General features: G+C 40.5%; 3 protein-coding genes and 1 long non-coding RNA gene across 5 annotated transcripts in view; all 4 read right to left on the reverse strand.

Annotated features, from left to right (window-relative positions):
* LOC123971384 (zinc finger and SCAN domain-containing protein 10-like) overlaps nucleotides 1–15714 on the reverse strand; it is a 54742-nt gene extending 39028 nt beyond the window's left edge. Inside the window, exon 1 of the mRNA XM_046050150.1 lies at nucleotides 15198–15714. Within this exon, the coding sequence (XP_045906106.1) occupies nucleotides 15198–15273 (76 nt within the window). The 5' untranslated portion in view covers nucleotides 15274–15714. The remainder of the gene's footprint in view (nucleotides 1–15197) is intronic.
* LOC123971220 (NACHT, LRR and PYD domains-containing protein 12-like) overlaps nucleotides 1–19922 on the reverse strand; it is a 524333-nt gene that overhangs the window by 480755 nt on the left and 23656 nt on the right. The gene's annotated exons all lie outside the window — the stretch shown is intronic.
* LOC123971744 (gastrula zinc finger protein XlCGF57.1-like) lies at nucleotides 6851–12175 on the reverse strand. 2 transcript variants are annotated; one of them, XM_046050776.1, is made up of 3 exons: nucleotides 12157–12175; nucleotides 11735–11881; nucleotides 6851–9263 (listed from the first exon to the last, which is right to left on the reverse strand). In XM_046050776.1, the coding sequence occupies exon 3, from the start codon at nucleotides 9154–9156 to the stop codon at nucleotides 7585–7587; it is 1572 nt and encodes a 523-aa protein (XP_045906732.1). In that variant the 5' UTR covers nucleotides 9157–9263; nucleotides 11735–11881; nucleotides 12157–12175; the 3' UTR covers nucleotides 6851–7584. The 2 variants fall into 2 exon arrangements, with proteins under 2 accessions (XP_045906732.1, XP_045906723.1); XM_046050767.1 differs by lacking the exon at nucleotides 12157–12175 and adding an exon at nucleotides 11989–12023.
* LOC123972487 lies at nucleotides 17551–19897 on the reverse strand. The gene is made up of 2 exons (XR_006825422.1): nucleotides 18833–19897; nucleotides 17551–18719 (listed from the first exon to the last, which is right to left on the reverse strand). It is a non-coding gene; the product is annotated as an uncharacterized LOC123972487 (long non-coding RNA).

Raw genomic sequence — 19922 nt, forward strand, 5'->3', positions numbered from 1 at the left:
CTCTTCTGTTTACCTTTTTAAATAATTTCGATGGTCGGGGGGCAGACACCGTCACTATAGGATTTTCACTAAGTAACTCCTGAAATGGAGGAGCAGAGAAGTGTGTTAGACTGCGACTCTGCGTAGGGTTTTGGGTGGGTAACTGCTGAAAAAGAAGGGCAGAGAAGTGTGTTAGACTGCGACTCTGCCTCCTGGTCTCAACTCTGGGTTGTCATGGATTTGGTCCACTAATAAACTTGGCCAGATTTCTAGAAATGAGAGCTGCTCCTTCCCAAGTGGGATGGATGCCGTCTCTCCGGATCAGACCAGGTCTTCCCCAGAAAGTCTGCCAATGATCTACAAAGCCCACATCGTTTGCTGGACACCACCTCGACAACCAGCGGCGGAATGACGACATGCGGCTATACATGTCATCACTGGTCAGATTTGGCAGGGGTCCAGAGAAAACTACGGTTATCAGTGTGTTAAAATTTTTAATTCTGTACAACTTTTCATAGATCTCATTAACCATATGTTGCCTGCTGTCAGATGTAAATGACTGCAGTGACATTAATGCAGAGCAGGAGTCTGTTGTAGAATAACTTTTTTAATTTGTAATTCTTCTATCTGCTGTAATGCTGTTACAATTGCCAACATCTCGACTGTATATACGGATAAATGATCTGATGTCCTTCTTTTAAAAGAAACATGTAAGGCAGGAATAATGAAAGCAAAACCTGTTCTGCCTGTATCAGGATCCTTGGATCCATCTGTATATACCTGGACAAATGTTTGATATAGTGTCTGTAACCTATCTTCAACCAATACTGCAATATTTCCACAACCTTTTTGACCCTGCATTTTTCCCAGGAAATATAAGTCAACTGACACTGAAGGAAACATCCAGGGTGGTGTTACAGATAATGGCACTGTAGGGATATATCTTCCTTGACTTAATGTCATGTCTCCAGCTATTTCCTCACATTTCCATGCAAAACACCCCCGTTTGGCCTTTTCACTCTCCCAACATGGGAGAAGTATCTTTGTTGTAGGATGTTGATCCTCAGGCTGCCCTTGCAGATTTACCCAGTAGTGCATCATTAACTGTTTACATCTAATATTCAGCGGCATTTCCCCACCTCAACCTGAAGAGCAGACACAGGGGTTTTTTTACAGCCCCAAAACAGAGTCTCAAGGCTTGAGCTCTCACCACCTCCAACTTTGTTAATGAAGTTTTTGCTGCTGATCCATAAGCGATACACCCATAATCTAATACTGATCTAATCAGTGCTATATACACATTTTTAATAGCAGCCCTACTTGTCAAATAGGTTGAGATCCCAGCGCTCTATAATAACCAAACAATGGCTCACTACAGCCATGGGACTGTAAGGTACTTTCCAACTGATTGTGTAGAAGTACCATATGCAATGTATTGATGTAACAACCATACGGTAATCAACTAAGAAATGAAAAGAATATGATTAACTACAAAATGAAATGAAGAAGATCATAATTTTAATAGTATTAATTAAAATGTGTGTGTGGAAAGAATAAGAAAAATGTAAGAAAAATGAAGGAACATGTTGAGACATGTTGACTTGACTGTAAAAGACTGAGATGGGTGTAATGGTCTTATGACTATGAGCCACTGGGACAGAAGGGTCAGCAGGGGGAAATGAAATGGCCAAACAAGGACATCTCTGGCCCAACTGAATTTAAGGATGAACAAGCTGACAGAAGTCATGTAGACAGAAAGACGGTGGCGGCTGATTTGACAAAGAAGCTCAGCTACGGAGTAGGATATATAAAGAGGAGTCAGATCTGGGTTATTCCTCTGCAGACCTCAGAGGCATCGAACTCGGAGCAAGACCATCACCGCACCAGACCAAGAGCCCAAGACAAGAGACGGGGATTTGAGCAGCAAACAACTAGAGATTTCTTCAGGGGACTTCAAGAGATCGAGCCACAGAGGGTAACCACAACGACCAAACCAACTGAAGAATCATCGGACTCTGAAGATTTCCTCTCACTCAAGCTGCGACGAAGACTGAAAACTTTTGAAGACAATTTGAGGGCTTTGGACAAAGCCTCAGGTTTCATCAGCCCAGCTGAAGAGGGAAAGATCTCCTTGGCCAGGACAACTCCTTCCCCTTCCTTTCTCTCCAAAAAGAAGACATCAAAATACTCAAGCTCAGCTATCACAATCAGGTTTGGAATTTTAGATTTTTTTTTATCAGTTTATTTAGGTTATAATCATATAATATAAATTATATATAATTATATATTATATATAATAATAATTTAAGTTGTATGCTTGCCCTTGCTTAATTTTGCAATAAAATATATAATCACTGCATTTAAAGTACAAGTAGTAGACATTGAATTTATTTCTTCACTAAGGTGGTAACTCTTTAGGTAAAGTGTGTTTAACATCTTTGAGGTTCTTATAGGTTGCTCTAGCCAATGAAATTAACTTGGGGCCTATTTTCCTGCCCGCTAAACACAATCCTAGCAACCATCCCAAGTGCACTGATCAATAAGAAGAGAGCTGTCATTAACGGGCGTGGCTGGGGTGGTATTTGGCTCTAGGGCTATTCAGTCAGGTGCCATTTCAGAGTAAGCAGGGTAGGCGTTGGGAAGAAGACAGCGAGAAGCCAGGCGAATCTCTTCGACACCAGCTTAAACAGTCCTCAGTTATACCTAATAGGGTAATACCCATAGGCCTAGAGGATCGGACCCTTTACGACGGAGAGCTGGTCCAGTACCTCCTGAACAGGGGTAACTCGGGATCTAACACCCTATTAAGCATTTCATCACATTCAGTATCTTTTTACACTTGGTGTTTATCTTACTGATATGTTCATTCCATGTTAACCTATCATTAAACCACATACCCAAAAATCTAAAGCAAACAGTGACTCTCCAATATCACCCAGAACTTGAGAAAAAACATCATTAATCATAATGGAAAAGAGTATAGGGCTAATGACACTGCCCTGAGGAGTACCATTCTCTACCGTATATCTTCCTGATACAGGTGTCCTGATTCTGACTTGTATACTTCTCTCAAGTAAGAATTCTTTAATCCAATTATATGTCCTACCTGTTATTCCTATCATTTATAATTTTATCATAAATCCCTCCTTCCAAACCATATCATATGCCTTCTCTACGTTTAGTCCGTGGGAACTTGGCTTAGTTGGTGGTGTGGGTCGCCGGAGTCCAGCATGGTGTATTGCCGAAGGTGCCCTTGAGCCAGGCCCTAAACCCCTAACTGCTCGCCAGAAAATAAATGTGTTTGTGGCATAAATAAAAATTTTGAGTTTCACTCTGTCCTTTGTGAAGCTTTACAGACCCTCATGATGATGGTACCCACCAGTCGCTTAACACTTTGTACTATTTAGTCTGTTTCTTAAAAAGGATCGACTATATCACTGTCGGACTTCTGATCGAGTGTTCAAATCAATGCAGCAGAACCAAAGGTAGCAGCTTTACTGAACATCAAGCATGTGAGCAGAATCTCACATTTTCTACTGGGTATTATGTTACATGATCATCAGGGTTGACTACAACTTTTTTTTAATCATCAAACAAATGAAACAGCCAGAAACTGCATTATATTATAAGTAATAAGTATTTTATTTCACTACTTGCATTATGATAACTTACAGCTGGACCATTTACAATTAATGCTACTGATGATAAATGACTGATCCATAACTATTTTGTTATCTAAATGATAAACCAACACACTTATCAAAGCACAGCAGATTTTATTAGTAACTTCTATTCGTTTGCAAAAAATTACAATGGATTCACATCATCAAGAAAAATAACATTTTGAAACAAGTCAACATGTGTCAATATGTTAAAATGTTTTCATAACAAGGGACATAAGGGCCACAGGGCAACAACCATTCAGTGTTTTGGAAACATGCCACTGGCACCACAAGAGATTCCTTCCACACGCTAGGAACTTCGTGTTGTTCCAAGCAGGACTGACCACGAAGCCACCATGAAGACCAGGGCTTTTCTTCTCTTTAATACGACCAACAGATTTAAACACACCTCACCTCATCAATTTGAATCTTACAGCCCATTTCTGAAATTAGAATGATCATGACAATAACGGATATCCAACCTAGAGTAGAATTTGTTTAACTCTTCAGCATCAGGCTTCACAGGATAAAATACTCTTCTCTGCTTGTTCTGTATCCCAAACGGAGTTCATTCCTTTCCAAGCCATCCTTGAATATCCATTAATTGCCTGAGTCTGTAGACACTGCACACAGTGTTGACTGGAGTTGCTGTCGCATTATCCACATTTGATTTTCTATAACCAACTGTGACAAATACATAAAAGTTCAATATCAGGGGTAGAAAATTGTGTCCCTGATGACCATCAGATGTTTATTTACAGGAACACGCCCCGTCCCTGTGATTTGACTGAATTGGCCAAAACCTTCAATTTCAAGTTCAGCATCAGAGTTTTGAGCTTTAAGCCAAGTTACAGTAAGAGAAATGATGCAACATCTGTATTCTGACAAACTTTACATATACCTGTAGTTCACCTATTTTATTCCGCAACACATGTATGACAGAGGGCAGAAGAACAACACATAGCTGCTGTCTCTGTACTCTTTAGTGCCCTCCACCGCTCTTTACCTGCTTCGTCAGCCAAACAGTCCTGTTCCTAGTATTCACTCCCTCCAAAGTCTTTCCTGAAGAAGATACGAACACACCCACAAAAAGTTTCAAAACACCAGAAAACAATTTGCCATGTCCATGATGGACGGACGAGATCAAACACATTCGGTCACTAGAAAACAGTCTCAGTAATCAGTTGGCTACATAAACCGACAAATAACAAATGCAAGTACATGTGCCGGTCGCTAGTAGTGCAGTGTCCGCCCCTCAGTATCTCTGGTTGTATAGAGTCTGAAGAGGTCTTCATAGGTCAAAACATATGGACCCAGTCTAAAACTGACCTCAGGTAAATCAATGTCATGACCCAATCGTAACTGGAGACAATGCATTGTGAAGTTCAGCATGTCTGCAAACTTGCTGACTAGGGCTGGACCATAAAACAACAACAACAATTATGCAATATACTTTTTTTTTTTTTCAAACAACAATAAAACAAATGTTCAATAAATGTTTGATTGAAATGTTGATTTTATTCACTTGAATCATACTCAAATTAGGACTTAATTTTTTTATCAAGATGTTAATTTGAGGAAAAAGGACAGAAAAAATCTTTTACTTGATTTTACTTATTTGTTGACAAAGATTTTATCATAATTGTTTTGAGTGATCTGCGGGTGGTGATGGCGCATAATAAGATGCTTGCCTTTGGTGTGGGAGACCTGGGTTCGATTCCCACTGTGAGACATCTAACATTGTGTCCCTGAGCAAGACACTTAACCCCTCGTTGCTCCAGAGGCGTGCGACCTCTGACATGTATAGCAAAAGTCGCTTTGGATAGAAGCGTCAGCTAAATGAATAAATATAAATCTGTCCCAGCTTTGTGAAGTGATCCACTTTTTGGCATCAAGTGTTCTGACCATAAAGAAGAGTTTAAACCACAACTAACCACCGGGGTTCTTCAACTATCAAGCAGGTGCAAAAATCGCCGATATCCAAAGACTTGAAACTTATTGATCGCAATAACAATTTTGGTCATATCGTCCAGACCTATCGCTGACAGTTGTATGCATGTCGCGGTTCCTCACGGGTCTATTCTAAGTACTGTAAAAACGATTTATTGTTTCTTTTTGTTTGGTTCAATGGTGATAAATGATTCAAATGTCCTGCAAAGTTCATACACAACTCGGCACAATATCCTGCATCTGGTCCTCAGTCTCTCCCCCTCATCTACGCCACACATACGCACTGTCACAAGTCACAATTTTGGATTTATTCACGACTTTAAAAAGATTTATTAAACGCTTATTTCTTTTCACATGTTTATTTACAGGGTTATGTGTTGATATTTATATCATAACAGGCTATATATTAACTCCTTGGGAATAATCCGGTAGTTCTATGTAAAATCAGACATTGACAATCAGATACTGAGTCAAAATGGTATGATTCTTGTTTCAAAACAGCTCAGAGAAGATTTGATTGTGAGATAGGGAATCGAATCAGGATCCTCCTATTGAATCATCAAATCTGAGTTTTCGCAGTCAGCCCTACAAAACTATCTTTATGTTTCCACAGACTGTTTTCTTGCTGAGCCGGAGCGGAGCAATATATTTCTGTAGTCACTTGAAAACAACTGTTAATAAATAAATTATTAATTATTATAAATTAATAAATATTCAAACGAGTCCCAAGACGAAGATACCCAGTTGAAGAATGATTATAGCAACCAACTCTCTCAACATTCATATGGCATCCGAGTACTGTACAGAAACAGACTGGAAAAATCTGAGCCTGGTTAACTCCAACACACTCTTAGTTACTGTTGCTAAATCCGACCAAGAAATTTGCCTAATTTGTTGGGAAAAAAGCGATCTCAGAAAGAAGCAGGCAGTTTGGCAGTTGCATTGTATATTTGGAGGGTGTATTCAGGCTGTCAGACTGACTCAAAGTGACTCAAAGTGACATGAAAAAAATAAAGACAGAAGCTAAAGCCTACCGATCACAGAGTAAAAGTGAACCACTGCAGTAACTTACCTGATGATTGAGAAAGAGGACAACGATATTATGGATCAACACTGCTCCTGCACAGCTGGGTAGGTCTCTGTTTACTATTACAGTCATTAAAAAGCAGAACAGTAGGGGTTTATAACGTTACCTTCAGTAGGAAGTTAGCTAGCGTTAGCTAACTTCCTGCTGAATGTAACGAAATAAAGGCCTGCTGTCCTGCTTTTTAATGATTGTAATAATGAATAGAGTCCTACCCAGCTTTAGAGTAACACTGTTGTTCGTTCATATCGTTGTCTTTTGTCTCAATCGTCGGGGATGCAGTGGTTCACTTGTACTGTGTGATCAGTAGGCTTTAGTCCGTTTCAGTCAGTCTGACAGCCTGAATACAACCTTGAAATCTATCATGCAACTGAAAAATTGTCTTCTTCTTTCTGAGATCGCTTTTTCCAACAAACTTGACAATGTTTCTCCGGGGAGTGCATTAATAGACAGTGGTAATGCCAAGTTTGTTGGACTTAGCAACAGTAACTAAGGGGGGGCGGGGCTTAGCGAAGGGTCAATTGTGTGAAAAAAACTTTGTCTAAATTTGTTTTCTGACCAAAATAACACAAATACAGTATGAGCAGTTCAAGAATCAACTGTTCATGTTTTACACATAATGAGCTCAATTAAAAAACAGGAGAGTCCATTCAATTAGAAATAAATGTGTTGTTGGGAGGCAAGTGAAGTCATTTCATTTCATTGTCTTTTGACCATAGTGCTGTACAGGTGACATAAAATACTCTGAGAATACTCTAAATCAATGAATACATGTAATACCAAAAAACGATCATATGGCTTCATCTTAGCTGAAAAGGTGAAGCATGACTTATTTTTGAGACTGTCACAGTTTTGAACTCTATTTCAATCCTGCTGGAAGCAATTGGCTCAAAAAGAATCTCTGCAGCTTCATTTACTTCCCCTGCTCTCACCAGCACATCTGTGCTTTTTGAAAATATGATGACGAGTAAATCTTTTACCACAGATGCTGCAACTAAATGGTTTCTCCCCTGTGTGGACCGTCAAGTGTTGTTTTAGATTTCCTTTTTCTACAAATCCTTTGCCACAAACTGAGCAACTGAATGGCTTCTCCCCTGTGTGGATTCTCAAGTGTCGTCTCAGAGTTCCCCTATCTAAATATTCTTTGCCACAAACTGAACAATTAAATGGTTTTTCCCCTGTGTGACTTCTCAAGTGTTGCTTCAGATGTCCCCTTTCTCCAAATAATTTCCCACAAAGGGAACATCTAAATTGTTTCTCCCTTGTGTGGACAGTCAAGTGTTGATTTAGAGTTCCCTTTTCTACAAATTCTTTACCACAAACTGAACAACGGAATGGCTTCTCTGCTGTGTGGCTTTTCGCGTGTCTTCTTAGATTTCCCCGATGTACAAATCCCTTACCACAAACTATACAACTAAATGGTTTCTCCCCTGTGTGGAGACTCAAGTGCTGGTTCAGATTTCCCCTTTCTCCAAATCCTTTACCACAAATGGAACAACAAAATGGCTTCTCTCCTGTGTGGACAGTCAAGTGTCGTCTCAGATGGGTCTTTTGTGCAAATCCTTGACCGCAAACTGAACAACTAAATGGCTTCTCCCCTGTGTGGATTATCAGATGTCGCCTCAGATTTCCTTTGTCTACAAATCCTTTACAGCAAACTGAACAACTAAATGGTTTCTCTCCTGTGTGGGCAGACAAGTGTTGTTTCAGATTTCCCCTTTCTACAAATCCTTTACCACAAACTGTACAACTGAAGGGTTTCTCCCCTTTGTGGACAGTTGCGTGTCGTCTCAGATGAGTCTTTTGTGCAAATCTTTTACCACACACGGAACAAATAAAGGGTTTCTCCCCTGTGTGGACCCTCATGTGCTTCGCAACCTCTACTTTCCATGGAAATGTTTTTTTACAAACTGGGCAGCTGAAACATTTTCCCTCTGAATGAAGTCTCATATGAGTCATTAAGGAGTTCTTTGCGGGGTATCTTTTACCACAAACTGAACATCTAAATGGTTTCTCTCTTGCTTGGAGTCTATTGTGAAGATCTCTGGTCTCCTCCCAATCATGACTGTCATCAGTCTCAGGTTCACAAGAGTCTTCAGTCTTGTCATCATTAGTTGGTTGTAAATGTTTATCTGAATCTAAGTTCCTGACCGGTTCTGGTCCTCCACAGTCCTCTTCATCACCCTCCGTTTTCATCTGTTCAGTGAGTCTTTGATGAAGCTGTGAGGACTGAGGTTTTTCTTCATCGTCTTCTTCACTCTTCACAAAAACAGGAGTGAATGTGAACTTGATGATTGCCGCCTCCTCCAGCCCTCGAAGCTGCTCTCCCTCCTGACTCGTCCAGAGTTCCTCCTGTTCCTCTTTAATGTGTTGGGGCTCTTTTGGGTCCTCCTGGTCCAGACTGAGGCTCCACTCCTCTTTAATGTGTGGGGGCTCTGGTGGGTTCTCCTGGTCCAGTTTCGGGCTCCACTCCTCTTTCATGTGTGGGGGTTCTGGTGGGTCCTCCTGGTCCAGACTGGAGAACCACTCCTGCTGCTCAGGGGGAACCTCTTCTTTACTCACCAACAACAGCTGGACGTCAGTGGAGACTAATGAAATACATACACACATTTTAGAAAACTGTAACTTCCTGTTAACATTTAAATCACTGAAAGCAACACTTTCTTAAATGTGGAAATATGCTGCACATTTTGTAAAACATATTTGAAAGTCATTCAAAATAAAAATCCCACAAGAATACAAAGGATGAGCTGTTGCAGGCGATTTATAATCTGTCCTTAATTCAATGTATTTCTCTGTGCATTTGTTTGTTTCTGATTTACATGGGAACCCTGGATATTCCTGTAAATGGCCTGAAAACCAAACCATCCAAAAAATGCTTTCGCACTTGAAACAAACCAAACCATGGTTCAGTTTGACCTGGACCCAAACTAACTCTTTTTGTTTGAACAAAGTTTGTCTGTTTGGTCTGGACTGAGGTCTGGGGAAGGTTTCCGAAGTCTGAACTAAGCAAGTTATGTGTGAAAGCCCCTTAGATTTGCATGCAAGTTTGGGACAGAATCAGATTTAAAGTCTTCCATAATAAACTTAAAAAAGATTTAGATCTAATGTTAATTGTTGGTGTAATAGCAAGATCAAAGATGACTAGGGCTGCAGCCAACGATGATTTTACTAATCAACGCTTCTATAGATTATTTGAACGATTAATCGATGCATCATTTATGAAGTACTACAAAGTTACACCCCCCCCCCCCGTAACAGGTTGTGAACGTTGTGTCATACAGCAAACATCAGACCAACAACATCAATAGACCAACAACCAGACAACTGCTTTACCAACACACAAACACCACCAGAGTGCTACGAGTTATAAGGTGCAGCTCCCCAACACCCAGCTAATTCCCACTGTGACGTCACAACACAAACTCACGGAGAACAACAAATGGGCACATTTTCAGCTGAGGACTGTGGCATACTTTGGCCTTCAACTCAACAATCAATCATAATTTCAGTTAAATGCTAAAGTTGCTGTCACTGTTACCTTGTCTGTGGTCCGCTGGCAGAACACCGACTGCTTTGATCAGGTGCCGTCGCGCTGTTGCCGAGGCAACATAAGTTTCGTTTTACGGGGGACGGACGGTAACATTACAGAGTTTTTGTTTTCTTTAGCTTGAAATAATCCCAGACTTTGGACACTTTCTTCTTTGTCCCTCGCTAATTTTCTCTCTCTTCTTCTACTTTGCAAACAGCGGCATCATAATCACGTCGTGTTCACAGCGTAAGCGCGATGTGCGGCAGTAATAAATTTCAGTTTTCTATGTAGTTATATGGATTACACGAAGCCTTGATGCAATTTAGTAATTGATTTAATCAATAAACTGTTTCAGCCCTAAAGATGACACAGAAGTGATCTGATAGAGCAACATCAAGTACATTTACATATTTTGCACATAGTTATTTATGTCTTAGGGTGTTTTATTAATGTTGGATGTTGCTGGGAGGATTCACAAAATAAGAATTTTATTGTACTGTGTGACCACTATTTCTCGTGCACATGACAGTAAAGTTTAAGATGATTTTGATTTGAGATGTTAACATAGTTAGCAGTAGGGTTACAGTGATTAGTCGATGTATTCGACGTGGAATTTCATCGTCAACGCATCGTTACAGAGAGGCCGTTTAAGGAAGAAATAGCAATCTTCTTATTAAGAACATTTCTGGTTGTTTATTAACGGTAATGCACTGCAGGAAGTGGAAGGGGCAGTTCCGCTTCCACTGTCTGCCATGACTGCTTGACTGTAAGACTACTCAGAAAGAAGCTTTCATGCAGCGGAAACTAACTTTTGATTTTAGTTTTGTTAAGTTTTGTATGCTATTTAAATCACTAAATACACTTTTGGGCGGTTTAAGGTGAGAAATCAACTGTGTAGAATTTGAATATTGGCAGTTTTCACGAAGGTTGATGGCGAATCAAAATGTGCTCAAACGTTTTCGGGGGTGAGAAGCTCCACAAGCGCCTGCGAGGTTAGACCTGTCGGCAGTCACACCCACAGAGCCCTCTGGTCCCAGTTACTCAGACCACTACAGCAGAAACAGAGCAGCAGCGACAAAGGAAAGGCAGTGTTTCCTATATGTTCATTTATTTGTGGCGACCCGCCACAATTTCTACGCTTAGCGCCACATACTGAAATCAATTTCTTTTACTAGGCCCATTTAAAATCGTATTTGATTGCAAATCAGTGCCATAGCGCGTTCGCGCAGCACATCCTATCGCTCGCTCTGATGAACACCGCTGCACAAATCCGTCCAACACAAAGCTGTCAATGTCAGAGAAATTAAAAAATAAAAATATTAGTAATCAGTAATGTTTTAAAGTAAATCAAGGAACATCTGGGTCATGATGTAACATTCTCCACTTATAAAACTTATAAGCACTTTGGAAAAATAAACTACAGAAGTAGTATGAAAGGGGGCTGTTGCTTTGTTGCAGACATTGTTGAAGAAAAGAAATGAGGCTTCTTTTCCTGAGAGTGGTTTACCTGCCCTGCTTCAGTCTCACCTGTTGCTTCTGCCCTAGCTGCTCTCCCACTGCAACATGTTGGCTGTTGTCCTCCTCCTCTCCTACATCTCTCTCTTCATTAGCTACAGCTATCCCTTCCTGGCCCTCTCTTCCTGCTTCAGCTGCCACAGCAGCGCTGGTTGAAGCCTGGAAATATTCAAAACAAATTATTTGGATAGTTAATCATACTGGTCACACTGTTGTGCTTTCCCTAGTGTTTCTGGAAGTTTATAGGTACGCTGTTTTGCTAATACCTCTGGGCCAGACTGTCTTTGCTCCTCCTTACAAGCCCTTTTTGGTCATTGAGAATAGTTTTCAGTGGATAGAGGGAGCAAACATATAGCGTCAAAGTGGAAGAAGTTACATTAACGTTATCCACGTGCACAAGCATTCAGTACTGACTATATGCACAGCTTGCTAACCTCCACAGCCCAGCTCAGACTGGTCCATCTGGGAGCGAGCCGAGGAGGGGCTGAGCAAATCGATGTTCTGAGCACCTCTCTGCAAAGAAATACAATTTTACCCATTTTTAAAGAAAATCAACATGTGGAAGTCAATGCTGATATTGTGGCGGGTTGCCATGTATGCAAAACACTGACTGAGGGTTCAGTACAGATCACATTTCCAGTATTAATGTCCAACCAAGTCTCTGTTAAAGACATAAAAACAAGGTTATGGGAAGTTAAAAAGACTTTTTTTTAAAGTGATTTGCTTCACTGGGACCTATCACCCACCAACTTCAGTCGCATGAATCCCGACTGGGGAGGGCTAAAGGAATACAAGGCTCAACAGAGCTGTGACTGAAAAGAAACCTGGGATTGTTCTCATTTCCCTCCATTAATGAATTAATTAACTGGTCTGTAAACTGTAAATCAGGGGTTTTCAATGTCTGAGACTGCGGGCCTCCCCTCAGACACAGCTTGGGAAACGGCGCCCCCCCACCACATCTTTAGTTTAAGTTTGGCTCAATTCCTGGATGCCTATGGAATCAGGCATGATTATATTGTTTGATCCCATACACACTCAGCCAAAATAGCCTAATATTGCTGTTTGACATTACTTCTGACTGCAACAAGTAGTTTTAAAAAAACTTGGCCCATTTATACTCCTGCGTAGGGTCCACATGCGTAGCCTACGGCATAGATACGCATGTAGCCATGCATTTATACTTGTGCGTAGGTGTGTCCATCATTCTGCACTTACACCCCAAAACGCCAGTCGGCGAAGGCGCTACAGCGTCCACTGTGTTGACTTTTGCCGGCCGAGCAGAGTGACTTCAGGTTTAACGCTTCGCTAAAATAAATGTGGGTAAAACATTACTTCAAAGCGCGGGGGAACTTCCAGTCGGCTCGGAAGCACTGCGAGGTGACCAAGGCCGACCAATTCATAACATATCCAAAGCGACTTCCAATTGCTATACATGCTTCTGGTACAGGCCGTGGTTATCTCTCTGCCCTCCTAGCAGGTCTCCCAGCTTGTGCGGTGAAACCCTTACAAATGGTTCAGAACGCAGCAGCGCGTCTGGTTTTTGATCAGCCCAAAAGGACTCATGTCACTCCATTACTCAGTGACCTCCACTGGCTCCCCGTGGCCTCCAGAATCAGATTCAAGTCACTAATGCTGCATACAGAGTGACTACTGGGTCTGCAACCATCTACCTAAACTCCATAATACAAACCTACGTTCCTTCTCGGCCACTACGCTCCTCCAACGAACGCCGCCTGGCTCTGCCATCCCTTCACACAAAGCGATCCCAGTCCCTGTTCTCATCTGTGACACCACGAAGGTGGAACGAGCTACCACACGCCATCAGAGCAGGGGCGTCCCTCTCTAACTTCAAGAAGCTCTTGAAAACTCATCTCTTCCGAGAACACTTCCTCTTAGAACACATTTAACTCCTAACCTCTAACATGCACTTCCTGTGCTCTTCTTCTTCTATCCCCTACAATTATATTGTTTTGATTGCACTTTGTTAACTCTTACTTCCTTCCCTCGGTATCTACCCCATTGATGTGATATGTACTGTGAGCTCTCACTAGTATGTATTGCTGCTCTTACTAGTATGTTTTGTCAGTTGTAGATCTGTAGTTGATGCTCTGTTGATGCTTGTATGTTGTTCCTCAAATGTAAGTCGCTTTGGATAAAAGCGTCTGCCAAATGAGTAAATGTAAATGTCAGAGGTCGCACGCCTCTGGAGCAACGAGGGGTTATGTGACTTGCTCAGGGTCACAGTGGGGAATTGAACCCCAGTCTCTCACACCAAAGGCAGGCGTCTTATCCACTGCTCCATCACCACCCCACTATTCACAGAGCTTACGGTTCGCGTCGACTCGACGTGTAGTTACATTTTTGAGGAGATGCCCCTCAGGCGACGCCGTAGCCTCTGCGTAGCCTCGTAGCTTTTGCCGTTGATTTGACGCAGAAGTATAAACTGCACTTAAAGCATTTATTAGTTTATGACTCTGACGGGGGGAAAACAGTTCCCAAAAACTACTTTAGCTATGAACTCTCACACATGTAGGCTATTCTATGTGATCTCCTTTTAATGCAATAAGTAATGTAATATTGTGTTACTTCCAATCACATTTGCACTACTGTACATAGTGTTTAGTTATTCATACTGTACTGCCTTAGTCATTACCTGTAGCAATAGATATTCATGTATACATATATTTAGCATTAAAAGATTGAGTCCTAATCCAAGAGGGGGTAACTTGATTAACCAGTTTTTGAGAAGGGAAGCTTTTTTGATTCATGAATTGAACCTCGTGGACTGAATGAGAGACTAGATTTGAGCCCATTCCTGTAATGCTGATTATTATGTCTATTTCTGAGTTTAGATACTGAATGTCCTACCCTCCCTTTTAGGGATATACGATAGAGGTAGGAGCGTCAGCCCATTTTGCCTTATACTTATGAGTTCCTATAATGTTGTAATTCTTGTGACTTATGTATGTTTCATTTTTTAAATTAATATATATTGTGATGTTTGTTTGATCTGTTTGGATAATTACCACATTCTTGCCGTTTATAATACTTTGTATAAGATGTTGATTTTATATATGTATATGAGAAAGATAAAAATGGATTGTGCTGACCTCATGACCTGCACAGGGTCTACTTAGCACACCTGTAAGTGTTTTTTAATTTCACTGTGTGAGACATTTTTTTTTCCAGTCTTATCCTGCTGTCTACCTGCACCTGATTGTTGTTGCTGTGCTCAGAAAATGTCTTGTTTCAATACATATATTTATATATCATTCATATCTTGCACTTGCTATCTGCTTTCGTTGCTTTGTTCCAGTGACATGCGCAATGACCATAAAATTGAATCTAATCTAACTGTTTTACCACGGAGCTAAACTTCTTTGTTTTATTATCTTCTTTTAAACAACAACAGAGTCAATTCACAGCGAGCCCGCAGCGCTATCAGCAAGATGGGAGGACAGAATAAAGTACAAACCTGCTCCAGGCTTGAAAACAGCGTCCAGTAGTTTGCGTTGTCCACAAAGTTCCTCCTCGTTCTCCACTTTAGACATTTTTACTAATTCACAGCAGCTTTTCCTCCAGACTGTTTCCAGCTAGCAAGCTAAGCTAACTGCATTAGCTTCGTAGGACACCGGGAGATAATTCAGATGTTAAACATGTTCAGATAAAGGGAACAGCACAGAGTCTATTCAGACAGCTCTATCTGGACATTTGGACATTTGGGCTCCGTGAAAAATACAGTTTGGTCTCTATGGAAGCTGCTCCGACTGTGAGGCCGAGCTCCGGCTCCGGCTACTTCCTGCTAACAAGCTAACTTCCTTTAGCATTCTTGGCTAACAGGAGATGAGTCTGAGGTGAAACATCCCGAAAGTTTAAACAGAGTCCACTTAAACACGTTTATCCTCACATGCAGGCTCTGCTGCTGAACTCCGGCTGCATCTTACGGTAACGAAAGGAAAAGTTAGCATGTTAGCCACCGGAAGTACACTTGATTCCGGTTCTACTGCTTTGCTGATTTTCAAAATAAAAGTGACCACACTTTATTTACAGGGCCGTATTTCTTTGTGGTAACAATGGTAGAAAAACGCAGATCCTTTATTTAAGTAAATAGAAATATCACGTCAAGTACAATACAGAGTGTTCGTAGCATAAATAAAATACTTGAGAAGTGATTTAAAAGATGTCACAGATTCTGCAGCCTCAGATCCTCAGGCACGGACGCCCAGAGTTGATTATTTGTTTTGTTAGTTTCTCTATTTATCTGTACTTATTTCTGTCTTTGTGCTGCTGTAACACCTGAATTTGTTCTGCTTCTCCTGTGTAAGAAACATGTGTTCACATACTTGGCTAAAACAGCAGATTCTGATATCAGGTGAATACAGTCAACTTTAACAACCACTTCTATCTTGCTGAATAATTGTCTGATACATTTCTAATAAAAGAAAGATACTTTCATCTAATGACAACAGCAGGTTATGTTGGTTGAAAAGTCAGACTATAAATAAATCCTTTTCTTCCTAAACCCTGCATTGTTACTGAACTATCTGTCTTACTAGTGTCTGTTATTAAGTCCTGAAGTTTCTGGAACTGTTCCACCCTAACATTTACCTAGGACTCCCCAGCTTCTCGTTGTACATGTATTTTGGGTTTTTTGTCTGCCTTAAGACACGTTTTCCTTCCCCATTAGGTAAAGATCATCGCCAGTTCATCATCACGGTACACAGTTTACAGATCAAACAGTCACATCTAGTCCTTTTCTGCTGATCGGGCAGTGTGCACTCTGTTTCTGTTTTTACCACATTGTTAAGACAGAGATGGTCACCCTCCCTGGTAGCTCTTATACATTTTAATGCAGGTTAATAGCAGCAACTTGGTGAGTTGACAAGTTGAAGTTGGTTGTCCCACTATAAAATAATATGTTTGTCACAGGTAATGGCAAGTTCTAGCTGGTTTCTTTATGGGTTATATGTGTATTTTCCATTGTGAGTTTCCCTTTAAAAAAACGTACACTCTTGGGAGTTGCATCTGGTATCAGTAAACGCTGACACGCACTGCAGTGTCATTCTCAGCAGCACCTCCTCCTCATCGAGCTGTTACTCAACTCCAGCCCTCAACCTGCTTTCCACATACGTCATCTGGTCCACTGCAACATCTCCATCTAAATCTTTCTGTACAAGCGTATCCAGTTCACTTCTGAGTACTTTATTACTGTATTTGTTTTACATTTATATTTAAATAAATATGTGCCAACATTTGAAATGTGTGTTTGTAGTAAAGAGTCTGAAGTATGAAGTTTAAATGATCATGAATTACTACTTGAAGTTGTGCAGTTTACATATATTTATGTTTATTACACCTTCCTGTCAGAATTGATAAAGAAAGCTTTGTAACATCACATGGAAAGCAGAGAAGTTCAGTATTCTTTAAACTCAGGAATACAGCATTTCACTTAAGTTATAACATACTTTGATGTGAAATGATTAAAGTTTCAAAACACCAGATCCTCCCTCTCCTCGCCCTAATGTCCACGATGGGCAAAGAGAGAGAGAGAGAGGAAGCTTTGTGCAAGATTTAGGCAGGACAAGCATGCAGTATACACTTTATTTTTCTCTTGCCTAACTTACCGTGCCTTGCATTCAGTCTTTTTGTGGTTTTCAGAACTATACAAAACCTTAAAAACCTACCAGTGCCAGTAAACAACGAACAGCCCGAGACAACAATTAACTTCTGTTTTGTAAAAACGTTACGAAGCCTCTTCAGCAAGTATTGAAGATTAAACATAATATTTTCTGATGATTAAAGCTCTCCACAAAGACAAATAGGAGCTCTTCCCTTTTCCAGCAAAAGCTGTACATTTATTAGCTGCAATAGGGTTGGTCTGATAAAGTAAACATTGGCCCTCATGTTGACTGTTAAGACTGAGAGGTCCCCCAGAATTGTCCAGCCCCACTTGCACCCATCTGTGTGGCCATGGCAGTGTTGATCTTAAAATGAGGTTGAGTGACGAACACAAAGAGACACCATTAGATGAAGTTATGAACATGAGGACTACAATACATTTTCTCATCATTAAAAACACATGAAACAGCCAGAAACTGCTTGTTTTAGGTTGCAGTACATTTGCAAATATTTTACTCTACCTACTTCATAATGATGATTTACAGTTGGATCATTTACTATTCATGTTACAGATGATCTATAAGTTACTTATTCATAACTATTTGGCTTTCCAAATGATCAACAAACTTATTAAAGCATTACACATGTTAATGGTAACTTTTCCAAAAGTTTACCATGGATTCACATCATAAATTAAAAAGAAATCAAAGTCAAAACACTTGATTTTAGAAGAAAACTAAAACAAGTCAGTATTATTTTTTCACTGGAAGATTTGATGAAATCAAAACTTTAGACTTGAATGAGCTAGTAGAAAGAAGAACTCATAAGAACTCCGCAAAGAACTGACTAAAGACTAAAAATAAATCTTGGCTCAAAGCTGAGCTTAAAAGTTATCAAGCATCTCAGTCCTAATCTGAGTGAAGTGTAGGACTAAATCTTAAGTGTCAGTCTTTGTGCTGATTCACGACACTTTGCTGTGACACAAACAGGATTTTGGATGACGATGTCGCCAAGGACCAATCACTGAAGAGATTTCCTTCATTCTCAGATAAATTCACATTGAATGTTCAAGAGGAGTTTACATTCAACAAACATTTGACAAAGAATTTTCAAGAGAATACATTATGATATACACATTGGAAATGAAAGATAAAATAGTTTATCTTTATATGAGCGCCATCAATTGCACATACTCCTCCTAAGAAGCCGGCTATTTGAATGACCTGTGTTTGCTTCTGTTGGATTATGGGAAGTCGATGAAACGCACCACAATGAGTGGAGCTGTGGGGTTAGGGTTAAGTGCCATAATTGTTTCCATGACAATTCGGCTTGTTAACGGTAGTGACGGGCCAAAATCATCAGCATTGCTGCGTTTGTCCTGTGGTAAAGAAACAAAGCGTCATCACAACCTTCAATTTAGCCGAAATAGATACATATAAAATACATATGGCATCTGAGTACTGAACTGAAAAAAGTTGGAGAAATCGTAACCTCTGCTTTAAAGGGAAACTTCAGCACATTTAATGTGGATGTCCAGTCAGTGTTGAAGGTAGATGCAGCTGACTAAAGCAATAAATTCCTCATTCTGCTATTTTGACCGAGAAAGATGAGATCCCCGGGTAGTTGTTGCGGTCTTCAAAAGTGCAGCGGAGAGAAGCTGGGGCTACATTAGCTCGTGTGTGCGTTACTAAGTTATACATATAGTTTACTCCTCACTTGGACAGAGATTTGCTGGACTTCACAATCCTGAAAATAAAAAACACAGATGGAGAAAAACAACCAGGAGTGAGTATGTTTCGGCCACAAAATAACCGCTATATGCTATTACTCCGGGCGATGTTGGACTAATTTTGAAGTACTGAGGGACAGTGAAGTGAAACTGTGTGAACGTTAAGCCCCCTTTGAAGCCAATTAAACAATGAAAGAAGTAGGTTAGGTGCGATAACTTTTTTCTGTTGCTTTTTGTGAAACTTTATACTAAAGCGCTAGCTCACTAGCGTTAGCATTTTAGTTATTCAGAGACTTGTTCTGCTGGTATGCATGTGACTTATTTGGAGTCAGTATCATAGGGAACTGATCAGAGATGAGCCAAGTCTTGCCCTCGATACTTCAATTCTGCTGGAAGGAATCGGCAGAGCATTTACTTCCTCTGCTGTCACCAGCACACTTGTGATTTTTGAAAATATGAAGCCGAGTGAAGCTTTTATCACAAACACTGCAGTTAAATCGTTTCTCCCCTGTGTGGACAGTCAAGTGTCGCCTCAGATTTCCATGATGTGCAAATGTTTTACCACAAACTGAACAATTAAATTGTTTCTCAGTTGTGTGGACAGTCAAATGTCGTCTCAGAGTTCTGCCCTCTCCAAATCTTTTACCGCAAACTTTACAACTGAACGGTTTTTCATCCATGTGGACAGTCAAGTGTCGTCTCAGATTTAGCCGTCCTCCAAATTCTTTACCACAAACTGAACAACTAAATGGTTTCTCCCCTGTGTGGACAGTCAAGTGCTCTGTCAGATGTCCCTTTCGTGCAAATGCTTTACCACAAACTGAGCAAATATATGATTTCTCTCCTGTGTGG

This window comes from Micropterus dolomieu, linkage group LG01 (assembly GCF_021292245.1).
Source record: "Micropterus dolomieu isolate WLL.071019.BEF.003 ecotype Adirondacks linkage group LG01, ASM2129224v1, whole genome shotgun sequence".
In the NCBI taxonomy this organism is placed as follows: Eukaryota; Metazoa; Chordata; class Actinopteri; order Centrarchiformes; family Centrarchidae; genus Micropterus; species Micropterus dolomieu.